The sequence below is a fragment of the Macaca fascicularis genome, chromosome 7 (assembly GCF_037993035.2).
Source record: "Macaca fascicularis isolate 582-1 chromosome 7, T2T-MFA8v1.1".
Lineage (NCBI taxonomy): Eukaryota > Metazoa > Chordata > Mammalia > Primates > Cercopithecidae > Macaca > Macaca fascicularis.
This window is the reverse complement of record NC_088381.1, coordinates 49,311,995-49,331,730: the sequence shown is the minus strand read 5'-3', so window position 1 is coordinate 49,331,730 and position 19,736 is coordinate 49,311,995. Positions and strand designations below refer to the sequence as shown.

At 39.1% G+C, this 19,736-nt stretch overlaps 1 protein-coding gene across 3 annotated transcripts in view; it reads right to left on the bottom strand.

Annotated features, from left to right (window-relative positions):
• The window catches only part of ARIH1 (ariadne RBR E3 ubiquitin protein ligase 1), a 112,338-nt gene that overhangs the window by 73,527 nt on the left and 19,075 nt on the right, over positions 1-19,736 (bottom strand). Inside the window, exon 2 of one of the 3 annotated variants that reach the window (XM_073996202.1) lies at positions 17,233-17,300. The exons of the other annotated variants lie outside the window; for them this stretch is intronic. Within the exon in view, the coding sequence (XP_073852303.1) occupies positions 17,233-17,300 (68 nt within the window). The remainder of the gene's footprint in view (positions 1-17,232; positions 17,301-19,736) is intronic. 3 annotated transcript variants of the gene reach the window in all.

The following is a 19,736-nucleotide window of genomic DNA, read 5'->3' as shown; positions in this document are numbered from 1 at the left end:
GAGTCAGTGAACTTGAAGACATGGCAATAGAAATTATCCAATCTTAACAAAAGAGAGAAGAAATATTTTTTTAAAAATGAACAATCTCTCAGGGCCTATAGGATATCAAAAGGTATCAAGCTAGAATTCCATATTCACTAAAAGTATAGTTCACAAATGAAGACAAAGACATTATCAGACAAAAAAGCAAAAAACAGGTTAGGTGCAGTGGCTCACACCTCTAATTTCAGTGCTTTGGGACACTGAGGCAGGAGGATCACTTGAGCCCAGGAGTTTGAGACCAGCCTGAGTAACATGGTAAGACCCCGTCTCTACAAAAACTACAAAAAATTAGCTGGGTGTGGTGGTATAAGCCTGTAGTCCCACTAGCTGAGGAGGCTGAGGTGGGAGGATCATTTGAACCCGGGAGGTTGAGGCTGCAATGAGCTGTGATCATACCACTGCACTCCAGCCTGAGCAACAAGGCAAGACTCTGTCTTAGAGACAGACAGAGAGACACAGAGATGAGAGAGAGAGAGAGAGAGAGAGATTGAAACCTGCTCTAAAAGAAAAGCTGTAAGAAATTCTTTGGGTGGAAGGGAAATGATATGGGGGTAAGTAGAATATTTTAAAAATTTCAAATAATCCAAAAGGCAGAAAAAGGAGGAACAAAGAGAAAAGTAATTTTAAAAGGCCTAAATCTAACCACGTAAATAATTACATCAAGTGTAAATGTTCAAAACAAACCATTTCAAAGCCAGGGCAACCACTCAGATTTTTTTTCAAAAAAGGGCAAAACTATATGCTGTCCATAACAGCTCAGTTTTCAATGTAAGGATTGATATATACAGATTAAAAGTAAAAAGATGGGAAAAGATGTATCATGCAAACACTAATCACATGAAGGCTACAGTGGCTATATTTCTATCAGGCAAAGCAAACTCCAGAACAAGGAAAATTAGCAGCAATAACTTCAAAATAAAGAAAAAACTGATAGAAATCAAATAGATGATTCCACAATTATACTTAAGAGATTTCAACACTCCTCTCTCAGTAATCCACTGAATACTATGTAGACAGCCTACTTCCAAATTAAACAATCTTTTATTAAATCCAAGCTTGAAAGAGGAAATCTCAAAGAAAATTAGAAAATATGTCGAACTAGACAAAAATGAAAATACAACATATCAAAATTGTGGGACATAACAGTGTTTACAAGAAAATTTATCACATTAAATGCTTATATAAGAAAATCAGAAAGTTCTCAAACACTTCAGGAAGAAAAAGAAAAACACAAAGCAAGCAGAAGAAAGGGAATAAAGAGAAGTCAATGAAGAAAAAAAAAAAACACAACGAGAAACAAAACCAAAAGCTAGTACTAAAGATCAATGAAACTAAGAAAACTCTACCTAGGACGATAAGCAAATACTACAAACTCTTTGCCCATTAAATTCATCAATTCAATAAAACAGACCAACTTCTCAAAGACACAAACTGCTAAACCTCACTAAACAAGAAACAGGTAACACAAATGCTCCTATTACTGATTAAGCAAACTGAAGAAAACTCATGGACCAAAAATGGTTATCACTGGTAAATGCCACTAATCATTCAAGGAAGAAAAAACAAATTCTACACAACTCTTTCAAAAACCAGAAGAGGGACCACTTCCCAATTTCTATAAGATCACACTGACATCAAAATCCAAAAGAGACATTTCAAGAAAATTACTCTACGAAAAAAGATGTAAAAATCCTCAGCAAAATATTAGGAAATGCAATCTAGCAATATATAAAAAGGATAATTACACTGCAACCAAGTGGGGTTCATCCCAGGATTGCAGGGATAATTTTAAACATTCAAACTTCAGTTTAATTACCACACTAAAAGCCTAATGAAGAAAAGTCATAGGACAGGACATAAAGCATTTGACAAAATTCAGCATCCACTATCATAAAAATCTCTCAGCAAACTAGGAATAGAAGAGGCACTTCTAGGCCAGGTGCCGAGTCACTCTTACTCACCTCTGTACTGTAGTCTTGCAAATACAATATGGCAAGAAGAAGAAATAAAAGAAATTGGAAAGGAAAAAAGCTGTTTCTAGTCAGATGACTATGTATGTGGCTATGCAGAAAATCCCATTAATGTACAAAAAATTCCTAGAAGAAATGAGTTTAGCAAAGTCCAAGGCCAATATAAAAAGATTAGCTGAGCCGGGCACGGTGGTTCATGCCTGTAATCCTAGCACTTTGAGAGGACAAGGTGTGTGGATCACCTGAGCTCAGGAGTTCAAGACCAGCCTGGCCAACATGATGAAACTGCATTTCTTCTAAAAATACAAATAATTAGCTGGGCATGGTGGTGGACACCTGTAATCCCAGCTCCTCGGGAGGCTGAGGCAGGAGAATCACTTGAACCCGGGAGGCAGAGGTTACAGTGAGCCAAGGTGGCGCCACTGCACTCCAGCCTGGGCAACAAGAGCGAAACTCCATCTCAAAAAAAAAAAAAAAGAAAGAAAGAAAAGATCAGCTATATTTTTACATACTAGCAATGAATAACTGAAGATCAAAAAAATTCAACATGCCACTTACAATAGCACCAAAACCTCAAATACGTAGGTATAAATTTAGTATGTAAAGAACGTGTACACTGAAAACTGCAAAATACTGATGAAAGAAATTTTAATAAGACCTAAATAATGGAGAGAGATGCCATCCGATTGGAAAACAACATAGTTAAAATGTTAATTCTTCCCAAACTGACCTATAGATTCTACTCAATGCCAATCAAACTCCAAATATTTTTTGATAAATATCAAAGTGATTCTAAATTTTATATGGAATACCAAGGAAACCAGGATGGCCAAATTTGAAAATTTTGAAAAATTGTTAAACAGAACACCTGATTTCAAAACATAACTATGAGGTTACAGTACTGGCAAAAAGATATACAAATCAAAAGAATGGAATGGAGACCAGAAATAGACCCATATAAATAGAGCAAAACTGATCTTTTACAAAAGTGATAAAACAATTCAACAGAGAAAAGGTCTTTTTTTTTTTTTTTTTTTTTTTGGAGTCGGAGTCTCACTCTGTCAGCCAGGTTGGAGTGCAGCGGCGCGATCTTGGTTCACTGCAAGCTCTGCCTCCCGGGTTCACATCATTCTGCGGCTTCAGCCTCCCTAGTAGCTGGAACTACCACGCCCGGCTAATTTTTTTTTTTTTTTTTTTGAGACGGAGTCTCACTCTGTCGCCCAGGCTGGAGTGTAGGGACGCAATTTTGGCTCACTGTAAGCTCCACCTCCCGGGTTCATGCCATTCTCCTCCCTCAGCCTCTGGAGTAGCTGGGACTACAGGCGCCAGCCATCACGTCCGGCTAATGTTTTGTATTTTTTCTAGTAGAGAGGGGGTTTCACCATGTTAGCCAGGATGGTCTCGATCTCCTGACCTCATGATCTGCCCCGCTTGGCCTCCCAAAGTGCTGGGTAGTACTGGAATAATTAAGATGTACATACTTTTAAAATGTACTTTAGCTCATATTTAATACAAATAATGGATCAGACCCAAATGTAAATCAGACCATAAAACAGAGAAAATGTTTGTGACCTTGAGTTACACAAATAGTTCATACATACATCAAAAGCACAATCCCTAAGAGAAAACGGATACACTGAAATCCATCAAAAGTAAAAGATACTGTTAAGAGAATACAAGATATACCACCGACTAGAAGATATCTGCAAATTACATTTCTGATGAAAAATTTGTACATAGAATAATTTTTTAAAAATCTAAAAACCTAACAATAAGAAAATAAAAGCCCATTTTAAAAATGGATTTACGATTCCATTTAAATGACACAGTGGAAAAGGCAAAATTACAGGGCTCAGGCCAGAAGAGGTGGGAGATGCCTGTAGTCCCATCTACTCAGAAGGCTGAGGCAGGAGGATCACTTGAGCTAAGGAGTTCAAAGATATAGTGTGCTAGGATCCCATCTGTGAATAGTCACTGTGCTCTAGCCTGGACAACATAGTGAGGCCCCATCTCTCTTTAAAAAAAAAAAAAAGGTGGGGCTGGGGTGGGGGATTGGTGTCACACCTGTAATCCCAACACTTTGGGAGGCCAATGCAGGAGGAATGCTTGAGCTGAAGAGTTTCAGACTAACCTGGGCAACAAAGCAAGACCTCTGCTAAAATTTTTTAAAAAATGATCCAGGCATGATGACACACATGCCTATAGTCCCAGCTACTCTAGAGACTGAGGTGAATAGGATCCCTTGAGCCCAGGAGCACAAGGCTGTAGTGACCTATGATCGCGTCACTGCATTTCAGCCTGGGCGAAAGAGGAAGACCCTGTCTTAAATGAATGAGTGAAAATAAATAGAAATAAGGATAGGGTACAAATCCAGAGCTGCCAAATATTAAGGGTGGGGGAGGGTCTGACTAAACAATGGGGTAGAAAGAAATCTGAGGGGTGATGGTGAGGGAAAACTGTTCTGTAAATTAACTATCGTGGTGCTTATACAACTTGAGGCATTTATCAAAACTCAGAGAACTGTATGCTCCAGTGTAAATCTTCTTGTATGAAACTTAAAACATAAAGTATTCAACTATAAAAGTAATCTAGCCTGCATTGGAGCACCTGTAGTGAAGTTCTTTTAAAAAGAACAGTGTGGGCCAGGCGTGGTAGCTCACACCTGTAACCCCAGCACTTTGGGAGGCCGAGGCAGGTGATCACCTGAAGGCTGACCAACATGATGAAACCTTGTCTCTACTAAAAATACAAACATTAGCCGGGAGTGGGGATCCACACCTGTGGTCCCAGCCACTTGGGAGGCTGAGGCATGAGAATCACCTGAACCTGGGAAGCGGAGGTTGCAGTGAGCTGAGATCAGGCCACTGCACTCCAACCTGGGCGACAGAGCAAGACTCAGTCTCAAAAAAAAAAAAAAAAAAAAAGAGGGGGAGTGGGGAGGCCAAGCACAGTGACTCACATCTGTAATCCCAGCACTTTGGGAGGCCGAGGCAGGTGGATTACCTAAAGTCAGGAGTTTGAGAACAGCCTGACCAATATGGTGAAACCTCATCTCTACTAAAAATTAAAAAATTAGCCAAGTATGGTGGCGTGTGCCTGTAGTCCCAGCTACTCGGGAGGCTAAGACAGGAGAATTCCTTCAACCCGGGATGCCGAGGTTGCCGTTAGCCAAGATCGCACCACTACACTCCAGCCTGGGAGACAGAGACTCCGTCTCAAAAAAAAAAAAAAAGAACAATGAAAGTAAAAGGGAATGCTGAACAGGAGAACACAGATTTGAAATTACTTAGTGCCAAGCACAACGCTAGATACTTTAGATACGTTTCATTTAATCCTCACATCAATATTTTATGCTGTTAGATATGATTTACATTTTACAGACGAGGTTACAGAGGTCAAGTGTCTTGGTCCAAGATAAAATAGGCTAGTAGGATTTGAATATATGGAGAGATTATTTTTTAATTTGTGATTATAGCACCACTCCCTGCAAGGACTTGTCAAAGGAGAGAAATTCACTTCGGTGTGCCACCAAAACTGATAGTTTAGTGAAAAGTCAATTCAAGCTCTTGGCTGAAATAAAGAACTCTTCATCCTTTTTAGAGGATATAAACAAACCAAACAATAATTTGGGTAAAATCACTATAATCAGAAAACTAGTACTATTACTAGCAGCAGTACATTTTAACTTTTAGGACAATAAAACAATCTAAAACCTTGTATCTTGTCTAGTTATAACTCTAAATCAGTACCACCTACCCCCGTCCATTCTGGTTACATATAAGAATCTCCTGAGGAACTTTAAAAATAACATGAATTGGGCTTTGCCCCCAGCAATTCTGATTCAACTGTCAGGGGTAGAATATGAGTATATATATTTTCATCCAACATTTTTATCTTAAGGTCCCCAGATGATCCTAACATGCAGCCAGAACTGGGAACTACTGCTCTAAACAATTTACCGCTATAGAAGCTATAAAAAAGTACATCTGTAGATGAATGTGGCAGTATAGTATTTTAGTAATCTGAAGAAAATAACATTCCAGGCTCAGAGCAGCTGTATTTACTTTGAAGTTTTGCATTTTGAAAAAGTTGATTATTAAGTCTGATTATGTCAACTGTCCCAGCTAAAGTTTTAACAACAATTGCACCATCATCCCCTATCCTTTGATCAAGTGGTTCTCAATTTTAGTAGCACATAAGAATCAATTTTAGTAGCACACAAGAAGCTCTTGTTATTTATTTATTTATTTTTAAAGACAGGATCTTGCTATGTTGCCCAGGCTGATCTCAAATTCCTGGGCTCAAGCAATCCTCCAGCTTCAGCCTCCCAAAGCACTGGGATTATAGAATGAGCCACTGTGCACAGCCACCTAGGAAGCTTTTAAACAAGCCACACACCCCAGGCCAAATATATCAGAATATGGGAGGAGTGAGGACGAAGGCTGAAGGGGAGACCTGGGCATTACCATTTTCAAAAACTCCCAAGAGATTCCAATAAGCAGTCAAAGTGGAGAACCACAATCTGGATACACACATGTGTGCAGACAGGCCCACATTCAAGAGTATAACAAACTCTCCAGGTAGAATCACAACCAAAGGCAGACATGGTGGCTCACGCCTGTAATCCCAGCACTTTGGGAGGCCAAGGCAAGTGGATCACTTAAGGTCAGAGTTTGAGACCAGCCTGGCCAACATGGCAAAACCCCATCTCTACTAAAAATATGCAAATATTAGCCAGGCATGGTGGTGTGCGCCTGTAGTCCCAGCTACTTGGGAGGCTGAGGCAAGAGAAACACTTGAACCCAGGAGGCAGAGGTTGCAGTGAGCTGACATCATGCCACTGCACTCCAGCCTGGGTGACAGAGCAAGACTTCATTTCAAAAAATACATACATACATAAATACACACAGAATCACAACCAAATTGCTGAATGACATTCCTATATTTAGCAGAGTGGGAGGCAACTACTTTTTCAAAAATCTCAAGAGACAACTTTCTTATTTTAGGATACAGTAAAAAAAAAAAAAAAAAAAAAACTTTTATTCCAGTTTACATACACAGAACACCTCCAAAACCCACCTTTTTATTATTTTAGAATTTGATCTGAAAGAGAATTAAATAGGTTAGCGGTACCACCTTAAAACTCAGTTTTAAGATTTTACTACAGAAGCATGGGCTCATGTTTTCATAAAATCTACAAGTTCCTCAAATGAGCTGCTTATGGGTCCAAAATTTAGAGAGTATTTTTTAACACTTTTTAAACAATATTAGAAACTCAGAAGGCACAAAGTATAAAAACATCTGTATTCTAAGGAATATTTATAAACTCTACAACAAAAATAAGCAAGCATACCCACCCATAAAAGAAAATAATCCAACAAAAATGGACAGTTCATCAATTCGCGTATTACAATTAGTTGAAAAACACGAAAATATCCAATCTCCTTAATACAATGAATGCTTTAAATCTTCCACAATGACTAAATTCTTAAAAACTGATACTATCGGCTGGGCACGGTGGCTCACACCTGTAATACCAGTACTTTGGAAGGCCAAGAAGGGCAGATCATGAGGTCAGGAGTTCAAGACCAGCCTGGCCAACATGGTGAAACCCCATCTCTACTAAAAACACAAAAATTACCCAGCACGGTGGCGTGAGCCTGTAATCCCAGCTACTTGGGAGGCTGAGGAAGGAGAACTGCTTGAACTTGGGAGGTGGAGAGTGCAGTGAGCCAAGATCACGCCACTGCACTCCAGCTCTGGACAACAGAGGAAGACCCCGTCTCAGGGTTAACAACAACAACAAAAAAAAGACACTATCCAGTGACAAAGGTAAGAGAAATAGGTCATAATTTGTTGGTGAGATGGCAAATCTGGTCAAACCTTTTCTGAGGGTAGTTTGGCAGAAGATCAAAATTTTAAATGCCCATGAACTAGGACCTAGAAATACCCATTCTAGGAACCTACTCAACAGAAATACCAAGTATAGAAGTATAAGAATTTTCACATCCACATTACTTGGGAAAGCATTTTCCCATTTATACATTTTTTCAAGAGGAGACTGCCTATAAATTATGCTATATTCATACTTGAAATATTATGCAGCCATTAAAAAATTAAACTGAGCTGTATGCACTCCCATGGAAGGTTATTCATGAGATGCCACTGAGCGGAAAAAAAAACAAGCCACTGAGTAGCGCACAATATTCCATTTTTGTGTTAAAAAAGTAAATTTCTATGATACAGTAGTATTCAAAAAGAAAGTTCATATAAATAGAAATTTAAACTATTACCTTTATTTATAACTATAAACACTATAGGCTTTGCTACTCAAAGTGTGGTTCACAAAATTACAATCACCTGAGTTTGTTAGAAATGTAGAGGCCTAGGTCCCAACCACCATCTACTGAATCTTCACTTCAAACAGACCCTCAAGTGTTCGAGAGGTGATCTGTATGCATGTTAAAGTTTGAGGAGCACTGATATAAGCTACAGGAAGTAATGCTCTTGAGAGTTGGTTAAATTGCAACTATAAATGGTTTCATTTCCAAATTCTCCTCAGATATGATTAAAAACTTAATGCCTTCTAAGAAATTATCATGTGTAATTCAAGTATAGTTTTTCTTCCCTTTAAAGGTATAGGTTTGTTTGAGGGCTTTATATTTAGAGTCACTAAAAGGGTCAATACAATTAATGCTTACTCAATGACATCATATAATAACTTCTTTATATATCTGAAGTTCAACGACAGAGGCAGGAAGCAGAGACATTCTAGGCAGACAGGGGCAGGTCCCCAGTGACACCCCAACTTCGAACCAAAAAGCCTGAAACCCACGGCCCAAAGTGAGAACTTCTGTCTGCTGATTCTCTCTCAATTGGTTCTTTCCGAATAATGTCTTTCTACCAATCAAATGTTGCCTTTTCCGAAACTACTGATGGCCACCCCACCCCTCATCCTGTGCAGATAAAGACGAAGGAGAGAAGCGGCTTGACTGGAGAGAGTCCCTGGATTTCAGGAAAGATTACCTACCCATCCTGTCCCCTCTCTAGCTCCCCTCCCTGCTAAGAGCCATTTTCATCGCTAAAGAAAATTCTCCGCCTCCACCATCCTTCAAGCGTCTGGCAGGACCTCATTCTTCTTGGACACCAGACCAGAGCTTGGGACCCACCAAGTGCAGGTACCCAAAAAAGGCTGTCTGGCTGGGCGCAGTGACTCACACCTGTAATCCCAGCACTTTGGGAGGCCGAGGCGGGCAGATTAACCTGAGGTCAGGAGTTTGAGTCCAGTCTGGTCAACATGACAAAACCCCATCTCTACTAAAAACACAAAAATTAGTGGGGCGTGGTGGCAGGCACCTGTAATCCCAGCTATTTGGGAGACTGAGGCAGGAGAATTGCTTGAACCCAGGAGACAGAGGTTGCAGTGAGCCAAGATCGTGCCATTGCACTCCAGCCTGGGTGACAAGGGCGAAACTCCATCTAAACAAAAACGGCTGTCACACTGGCCCTTTGCCCTCACTAGTGGAGGGCAGCCACCCCACACAACAAGGCAAGGAGCCTACTGAGCTGATAACACACCACTGTCCACAGACAGTGGAGCTAAGACAGCATTGTAACATGCCCTCTGGGGCTTCAGGGGTTGCAGACACCCCAATTTGGGTGCCATCACAGGGCCCACATGAAACTTCCTCCTGCCAGCACCCAAAGCAGCCAGACAGAACCTGCACTCACTTGCTCACATGCTCCCTCCCACAAGGGGTTGAGGGCTGTGGGCAGAGTAAATGGGGCACCCCCATTACAAGTACAAAGAAGGAGTCAAGAAAAATCCTGCATCACTTACAGTACCATCTACTAAATGGAAGAGTAGCATTTTGTCACCAAAGGATGCTCTTGACTTTGATCAATCAGTATTTGGTGGAGGGAATAGAAACCACTAGATATTTTGAGCAAAGGGGAAGTAAAAAGGAACCGGATGCTTAGTTATGGGAAAGAATGGAGGAATGGGGCCACAGAAATATGTCTCCAGGAGAGACTACCAGAATACTACAGAACTGAAATCATAAGAAGCCATCAATGGAACCATTAAATCCAAGAACATATGGCAGATAACTGTGATCCAAAGACTGGAGAGCTTGAATCAGGAAGTTGCCACTGTCACAACTGCCTCTCAATACCCAGGAAGCTAGCGGATGTACACAATAAAATAGTCTAGCTGCTGCCTTAACCACAAAAGCCTCTGCTGCCTTAACCACAAAAGCCTCTGAAAACTCAAGATGCTGGAGAATAAATAACGCTATGCTGCATTTCTGCTACTGTTGGCAAAATCTCACTTCTTCATGACCCAGACCAGAAAAACGAAAAATAAACTCCCTTCAAATCTCCCACATATACATTCTAATTGTCATCAACTATTTTATATCTAGAACCCTAAATGCAAAATAGTCTGAGAAATAGTTTTTGGCCTTCTAGACTACCTAGGACAGAGAAGAACTTAGTGGGGCTGAGGGAGACAATCCACACAATCTCTAGATGGCTTAAAAGTATGTGCATTTTAAAAGAATTTACAACTGAATACTAATCATCAAACTTCCCAGTTTTGAGTATTTACTTCTAAGCTACCTCAGGAGAAGGAAGGTAAAAGAGAAAGTAAAAACGTTGAGGATAATATTCTTGAGAGAACTCCCCTTTAAAGATGCTTCCCAGATTACTTCAGCAGGAATGTCATACCTTCATCACTCTTTTTTTTGAGACAGGGTCTGGCTCTGTTGCTCAGGCTGGAGTACAGTGGCAAGATCTTGGCTCACCGCAACTTCTGCCTCCCTGGCTCAAGCAATCCTCTCACCTCAGCCTCCCAAGTAGCTGGGACTACAGGCACATGCCGCAATGCCAGGCTAATTTTTTTTATTTTTTTGTAGAGACAGGGTTTCACCATGTTGCCCTGGCTGGTCTGAAACTCTTGGGCTGAAGCAATCGGCCTGCCTCAGCCTCCCAAAGTGCTAGGATTACAGTCATGAGTGAGTGCCCAACCACTCATTACTCTTGGAAATTATTTAAAGCAAAATTTAACAATGACAAGTTTCAATTAACTATTGGCAATCCTATAAATACATGACAATTTGAAATTTTGCTGAGATATGCATTTGATTTAAATATGTAATCCTGATGCATCCAAACTTGTTAATAAATGTGCCTAGCCAATGACACATCTGGGCTTTGCTGTTCTTTGCACATTTATTTTATGAGGAAAATTACTTCCTTCTATGTCATCCCAAATATATCATAAAGATTTCACCTCTAGAAAACATCAAGAGTTTAATCAGTGTTTAATACAATGTCTCTATAAATAGAAGAAAGGATGTTACCACTATGTATAATCATTTGATGTTTTCCAAAAAAATTCAACCACAAACCAAAGAGGGGAGAGATAATGGAAGGATATATTTATATAAACAACAGAAACAACAGGTAAGGTATCATTCAATATTATATCAAAAAAGCAAACTCAAGACTTAAAATAGCAGTCTATGACTTTGTATCAAGAGACAAGTCGCTTCTAATATGTAACACCCTAGTTTTCAAACTTTTATCATCACCTGAAACCCCACTCAGGCAAGATTTTCTTGGGTTGCAGTCTCTTAACTGGCTATTCCTTATAGAGGCAAAAAAGCACTATTGATAAAAAGGGTACAAACTAAAGGTAGGGCCAAGAACCAGGTAACTTAAATTCCAAACTGCCCTGGCACAATGGGGCTAATGTAAACCATAAACATAGACCACCTCATGCTACTTTATTATTTTTGTGGTGATTCAGAATTGTGAGATGACTGAAGGTGTTTTGTAACCTTTCAGTTATTTGTTCACATTCTCACTACTGGGTTCCAACTGTTAAGCCCTAAGTATCAGCATTCCACATATCTATTGTGGCACATACTAAAATGTTCCACCAAACACACAAGCAAAACATTTGTGTGACTTCAATGTAACTCCACTTCTTTAACACAACCACTAGGTGGTCAACAAACATCTAGAGACAGCATATAAAAATTTGATTTTTAACAGCATTTGAACCAGTACTTTCTCAAACTGTGCCACTCAAAACACTTATTGATAAGTGGTGGGATTCTGATTAGCAATTCACTGCTTCTTACTCATCCATACTACACATATGTATATACAGTAAATAAAATTTTGTTCAATAACATAAGATTATTTGAAAACCATACTTCTATTTTAAAAGAGTGGGGATTTAAATAAATTTGTCTCTTAAGAAGTGTTTTCTAACAAAAATTCTATTTTTGAAAAAAGCCATTGTAGGCTTCTTCAAAGCTAATGAAGGTCTTAAATCCAAATGATCTTGAATTAGACAAAAACATACCCCTGTATGTAAGTTTTAAAACCAAGCAATTACAGGCCATGTAAATCTCCAGTATATTCTCTGTCAATTATTCTCAGAATACACAGCTCAATAATTACGAACCGTGACAAAGGAATACATAGTGTGCACCTCCTCCCATGAAGGCTGATAGTGAATATTTGGTCTAAGAACACGTCTACATAAACTTCCTGACGATATTTTAAAGAATGAAGGTATCATTAAATATAGACCTTAGAGATTACATTAAATCACTTTTAAATTATTTTATTTAATATACATACATAGTTTTGAAAGTTAATGGGTACTGCAAGATTCAATGGCCTTCTTTGCCATACCTCAGTCACTACTCAGTCACATATCTCAGTCATTCACCCAATCCTCTGACGTAAGCATTTTAAACTCTTTTAGCTCTGTCTTCTAGTATTTATTTATCCTAAATAATAAGCTTATGTTCAAGAAGTTATTTTTCTATTTTAGATATTATCTGTAACCTTCCCGATGTGAAAGATGAGGATTTAGCACTGCTACATGCACCCCTCAATCTTTCTTCCATAACTTATCATTATTTTAAGTGATAGCCATTGTTTTTAACATTCAACTAATAGGAATTCCAAAAAAAGAGGAGAGGGAAGGAAATTAGCAAAGCAGTAATAAAAGTTAATTCCCCAAAGCTTTATAAGGACACAAGTCTTCCAGCTGAAAGGGTCCACTAAAGATCCATCGCAATGGATCAGAAGATTCACACTTACACATCTCTTCAGAATGCCACAGAAAAGGCTGAAATCTTTTTTTTTTTTTTTTTTTTTTTTTGAGACAGAGTCTCGTTCTGTCACCCAGGCTGGAGTGCAGTGGCCGGATCTCAGTTCACTGCAAGCTCCACCTCCCAGGTTTACGCCATTCTCCTGCCTCAGCCTCCTGAGTAGCTGGGACTACAGGCGCCCGCCACCTCGCCCGGCTAGTTTTTTGTATTTTTTAGTAGAGACGGGGTTTCACTGTGTTAGCCAGGATGTTCTGGATCTCCCCACCTCGTGATCCGCCCGTCTGGGCCTCCCAAAGTGCTGGGATTACAGGCTTGAGCCACTACGCCCGGCCAAGGCTGAAATCTTTAAAAGAAAAAAGTCATAAAGTGGCTCACACCTGTAATCCTAGCAATTTGGGAGGCTGAGGTGGGCGGATCACGAGGCCAACAGATCGAGATCATTCTGGCCAACACAGTGAAACCCCATGTCTATTAAAAATACAAAATAAGCTGGGCATGGCGGTGCACACCTGTAGTCCCAGCTACTCGGGTGGCTGAGGCAGGAGAATCGCTTGAACACGGGAGGCGGAGGTTGCAGTGAGCCGAGATTGCACCATTGCACTCCAGCCTGGCAACAAAGTGAGACTATCTCAAAAAAAAAAAAAAAAAAAAAGAGGGCCGGGCGCGGTGGCTCAAGCCTGTAATCCCAGCACTTTGAGAGGCCGAGACGGGCGGATCACGAGGTCAGGAGATCGAGACCATCCTGGCTAACACGGTGAAACCCCATCTCTACTAAAAAATACAAAAAACTAGCCGGGCGAGGTGGCGGGCGCCTGTAGTCCCAGCTACTCGGGAGGCTGAGGCAGGAGAATGGCGTAAACCTGGGAGGCGGAGCTTGCAGTGAGCCGAGATGCGGCCACTGCACTCCAGCCTGGGCGACAGAGTGAGACTCCGTCTCAAAAAAAAAAAAAAAAGAGAAATGACAACCAAACTACTATCAGTCTTATCACCAACAGTGAATGCAGAAGGCAATGTCTTGCATAAACATTCCAATCTAGAGTTTCCAACCTAGCCAATCTAGCAATCAAGTTTGAAGGAAAATTAAGCACATTATCAGAGCCACAGTAAGTAACAGCCTAAGAAAGTGTTATGTATCTAAGAATCAGAGGCTCCAACACAGGAGAAGAGTGACGCAAAGTCCATGGTTGAGAGCTATATGTAACAGGCTTAGAGGGAAAGCCATCCTGATCACAAGAGCAGAATGAAGGGCTCCAAGGAGTATAAATAAACCCTAACCATCTTGCCACCAGAGTACTGTTCTTTGGAAGGTTCACAGCATTTGAAATTAGACCTGTTAAAAACAAAAAGTAACAGTAATCTTAACAAACTACTTGGAAGGTCATTGATATTTATAAACCATAAAAACAAGCATTCAATAGTGTCACTTCAAAAATCAAGCTATAAGCAAATTAATAAGATTTGGCTATAATCACAAGACAAAAGTATTTTGATAACATAACTATAGCAGGCATAAAGTGGGGTTCTCCAGGATAGAAGAAAAAAAGGAAAGAATGTCAAAAGGAAGAGACATATTAAAGCTATAAATGTTATCATTATAAGACATAACATTGATATTTGCTACCACATGCATGTACTGTTTTTTTTTCTTTCAAATAACAGACTGGAGAAAGAGCTACGATAATTATATACATTCCATTACTAGCTGGGCACAGTGGCTCACACCAACACTTTGGGAGGCCGAGGCAGGTGGATCACTTGAGATCAGAAGTTCGAGGCCAGCCTGACCAATATGGTGAAACCCCATCTCTACTAAAAATACAAAAATTAGCCAAGTATGGTGGCATGCGCCTCCCAGCTACTCAGGAGGCTGAGGCGGGAGAACGGCTTGAACCTGGGAGGCAGAGGTCACAGTGAGCCGAGATCACACCACTGCACTCTAGCCTGGGTGACAGAGCGAGACTTCGTCTCAAAAAACAAAAAAAAATTATGAAAAGGTGCAAAAGATATAAAAAGGCAATTCAGAAAAATGTAAATTAAAACAACTAATATTTTCTTTACCTGATTAATAAAAATTTTAATTCTTTGTTTTTTTTTTTTTTTGAGACGGAGTCTCACTCTTGTTGCCCAGGCTGGAGGTCGGCTCCCGGCAACCTCCGCCTCCTGGGTTCAAGCCATTCTCCTGCCTCAGCCTCCCAGGTAGCTGGGATTTACAGGCTTGTGTCACCACACCTGGCTATTTTGTATTTTTAGTAGAGATAGGGTTTCGTCATATTGGTCAGGCTGGTATCGAACTCCTGACCTCGGATGATCCACCGCCTCAGCCTCCCAAAGTGCGGGTATTACAAGCGTGAGCCACCATGCCAGACCAAGATTCTTAATTGTTGTCAGCAAGCGTATACAGAAAATGGTAGTTCACACACATGTAAACATAAACTTGTAACTTTTGAAAACATTCAGCCTTCTTTACAAAAACTCTCTAAGGGAAGGGAAGACACAAATATGAAGTGAATTAGATGTCCAACAATAGGAAAACTGATAAACTGAAATGGTTATCTTAGAAAATACAATTTTTAAATCTATAGATTTAAAATTTCCTACTGCTGAAGGAAAAAATAGCAACTTGCAGAATAAGGTGGAATTGGAGCAGAAGTGAAAAAGCACAAATGTGCTTCATTTTTATTTTAAAACAAAACATTTTGGTTGCAGATTAAAGTCTACTGACATAAGAAAGCACCATTTTAAAAAGTCAAATCTTTCTGAGCAGTGATTTAGATCTAGTCAAGAAGTTCACATCTTCACCTCCTTAAGACTCCCCTTTTGTGATCTATTTAGTGGAGCATTAAATACCTAAATACATTTGGGATAAGGTGCTAAATACCTTCAGTAGACTCAAAAACAGATAACTGAAAGTTTCCAAGACCAGCTGAAAAAAAATCTTAAAAAATTCAAAACATTTTAACACTATTGATTTGAAACATTCCTATCATGGTATATTATGAAGCTTCACTTCCACATTCAAGAAACTAGATCTCCTCAATATAGTATATGGAATTTATAAAAGTATTAACTAACATCAGCATTTGAGTCAGAATTTAGGCTGTGGTAAGATCCTAGGTTTTACAGCTAAGATTGCTGATTTGAAAACCCAGCAATCTTCACTGGAAGAACAAATACACATTTTTATCTGACTTCATTTGGGAAGCCTTGAGAAGCACTCTACTAACCCATTCAGGAAAACACAGCCTCTTCAGAAGCATAACAGCATAGAAAATGATGCAAATATGTGCATCATTCCACTATACCTATAGTACTCGCTTTTCAGCCAATACTAGAATGACACATGCAACCTAACACTCAACCTTATAGGCCTTCCATTTCATCTTCAAGTGTTTGCAATGTAAGATTAAGTCTTAAAACTTGCCTGTAACTGATGTTTTAGGATTTAGTGTAAAAATGCTACTGCCCTTCCATCCTAACCCTGTTTTTTTTTTTTAAGCCAGAAATTGCTATTATAACTGCTATCATTTAGCAAGTAAATTGATACAAATACTTAAGTAAATGGTACAAATATTTAAATAGAATTTCTTAATCATCCTCATGGAAGTAAGCAAAATAACTGGAAGATTTAGATTATTTTCATCAAAATATTACAGAATCAGGAATATAAACATTAACACATTAATATACACACATAGCTCAATCTATCTTCTCTGTTTCTCCTCCCAGTTTACAAAATAGGATCCTTTATCATAGTTTCTGAAAATCAGCCAGCTCCATGAATCAAATTAATACCATTTATTTCCTCCATTTAATTATCTCTTCTATTATTCCGCATCTTAAAGACAGCGGCAAATGCCATTTACTTTGTTGCCTAAGTGCCAAGTAGGCTTCTGGTTTAAAACATAGTAATAAAATTGTGCCCTTTACAAGTACGTCACATTTGTCATGTCAGAACAAGCTTTCCCATAAAGATTTATAGGATAAATGATGTGCCCTTAAATAATGAGGTACTGGTTGCCAATGTCTGTGTGTATGTGTGTTTAATGGTCCTTTAATGACTTGTCTTTGGAATGATTCTGTCCTACCTTTGCTGCTGCAGCCCGCCTGTCCTTTGCATCACTGAATTCATACTTCTGGAAGTACCCAATATGCACTGTAACAGACAGATGGACAGATCAATGGGCCACAGCGGCAAAGGCCAAAGAGACACACTTGATAAAAATTAAAATCAAGGTATATAAAGGGGTGGGGAAAACCAGAAGAAAACACATCTATCTATATTCTATAGTAAAATACCTGAACTTGGTATTTGCAACCATCTCATGCACATATCCAAATAAGTTATTCTTGATTATCACAACAGGCAAAATAAATCAGTATTTTTAATACCAGTGACAGTTACAGATACAGCAGACACTTCTGTAACCAGGCCACACAGTTTCTTCAAATAGAGATTGCTCTTTGGTATATAAACTATCACATCAATAGAAGGCTTTCTGCACCAAAATTAAAATGGTAATTATTGCAAACAGGAAGTTTCTACTGTGACACTAAGGTCCGTGTGCTTTTATGTTTGTATTTCAGCATTTTGCCATTCTATACTCCTGCCTTTATAAAAACAGGTGCTAGCACCACATCTAGGTAAGACAATTTTGGGGGCTTAAAACAATATGTAACAGTATTATTTAGGTCAATTACCAAGCTATAACAGTAAGACATTTATATACAAAACTGCACCGTGGCTCAAGCTTGTAATCCCAACACTTTGGTAGGCTGAGGTGGGAGGACTGCTTGAAGCCAGGAGTTTGAGACCAGCCTAGGCAACAGACCCCATCTCTAAAAAAAATTTTATTTAAATTAGGTGGGGTGGTGTGTGCCTGTAGTCCCAGCTGCTCAGGAGGCTGAGGCAGAAGGACTGCTCGAGCCCAGGAGTTGAAGGCTGCAGTGAGCTGTGATCACACCACTGCACTCCAGCCTGGGTGACAGAAAAACAGTGTCTCTTTAGGAAAAAAATTGTAGGATATATTTTTGTATAATATACATATTTGTATATTATAGTTTATATATCATATATAGTTACATCTCAAGAAGCTTCTAAAAGCTATTTTTAAAAAACAAACCTTAAAACAATGTCTCAAAATTCTAGCTCAAGCCAGTATAAATACTGTGCTTTGACACAGAATTTTTTAACCGACATTAACCCAAATACCCTGTCTGATCTGCCTTCACCAAGAGCTTACAATCATGAAAGAGCAATTTTAATTTAATCAAATGTTTTATTTTGCATGCATCTAAAATAAACTAGACCCATGCTACACATTTAAGGAAGTTTCAGGAAACTTTTTTTTATAGGAGATCTAACCATTTGTATATTCTTTTGTGTATAGGAGATCTAACCATCTGTATATTCTTTACTATTTTAACCCATCAAGAACATGGGCAAATAAAGAGACATAATAACCAAATGCAATCCATGATCTTTGACCTAAAGAAGAAAAACTATAAAAGACATATTGGACAAATGGGGAAAATTGAATTAGATTTTTTTTCTGTGACAACTTGAGATATACCATGAAATTAACTCTCAAAAGTAGTTCAGTGGTTTTGATTATATTCACAGAGTTGTGACATAGTTGTGTCAACCATTAATTTTAGAACATTTCATCACCCCAAGAAGAAACCCTATACTCATTAGCAGTCACTCCCCATTTCTCCCACTCAGCCTCTGACAACCACTGATCTACTTTCTATCTCTATAGATTTGCCAATTCAGGACATTTTGTATAAATGATATCACACAGTATGAGAGCTATCGTGACTGGTTAATTTTGCCACTTAGGCCTACAAGCTGAGAGCCTGTCATGAACACTGCCTAGGTCTGTTTTACTGAGTAAATGGAGAGCAACTATTAACTATTCACCAAGTTAGTTAAATGAAAGTTGCTTAAAGCTTTAACTATACAATCACAATACTCACAGATGATGAAACAGAATGTATTAAAATCATATTACACACGAAGTCACAGAGCTGGTAAAAGGCAAAGCTGGAACTGAATGTGGTTCTAAATGATACCAAAGACTTAATCACCAAGTTTTTTTTTTCTCCTAATAATTCATCATTTCTCACTTGTATCTTGAATGCCTTGCCTCCTCCATTCCAGCCTTGCTAACCCATTTCTTTCACAAGTTATTCTAATGGATTACTCACTACTACTCTCCCAGTTTCCTAATCTCACCCTGTTCTCACTTATTTCCTATAGTACCAACAGAGCGGCCTTTTAAACTCTAATCCCTTATTAATTTAAAAGTTTAAAGTTGTTTCATATAGTCCTAGTGAATTAAGTCCATCGCAATAGCACTCACTATGCTAAAGGCTTTCATAAACTGATCACACTGCCTGTCTAGCATCACCTCCTACCACTCTACTTCCCAGTAATTTCAGCAATATTCAATTCCTTATTGTTCATTCAACATACCAGAACTTCTTCCATTCCTCTTCCTCCTTTGTCTGGAATGCCACCTCTAACCCCATCTGCCTAGTAAGCTACTATTCGTTTTTCAAGATTCAGCTTCCTTCCATTTCTACTAGC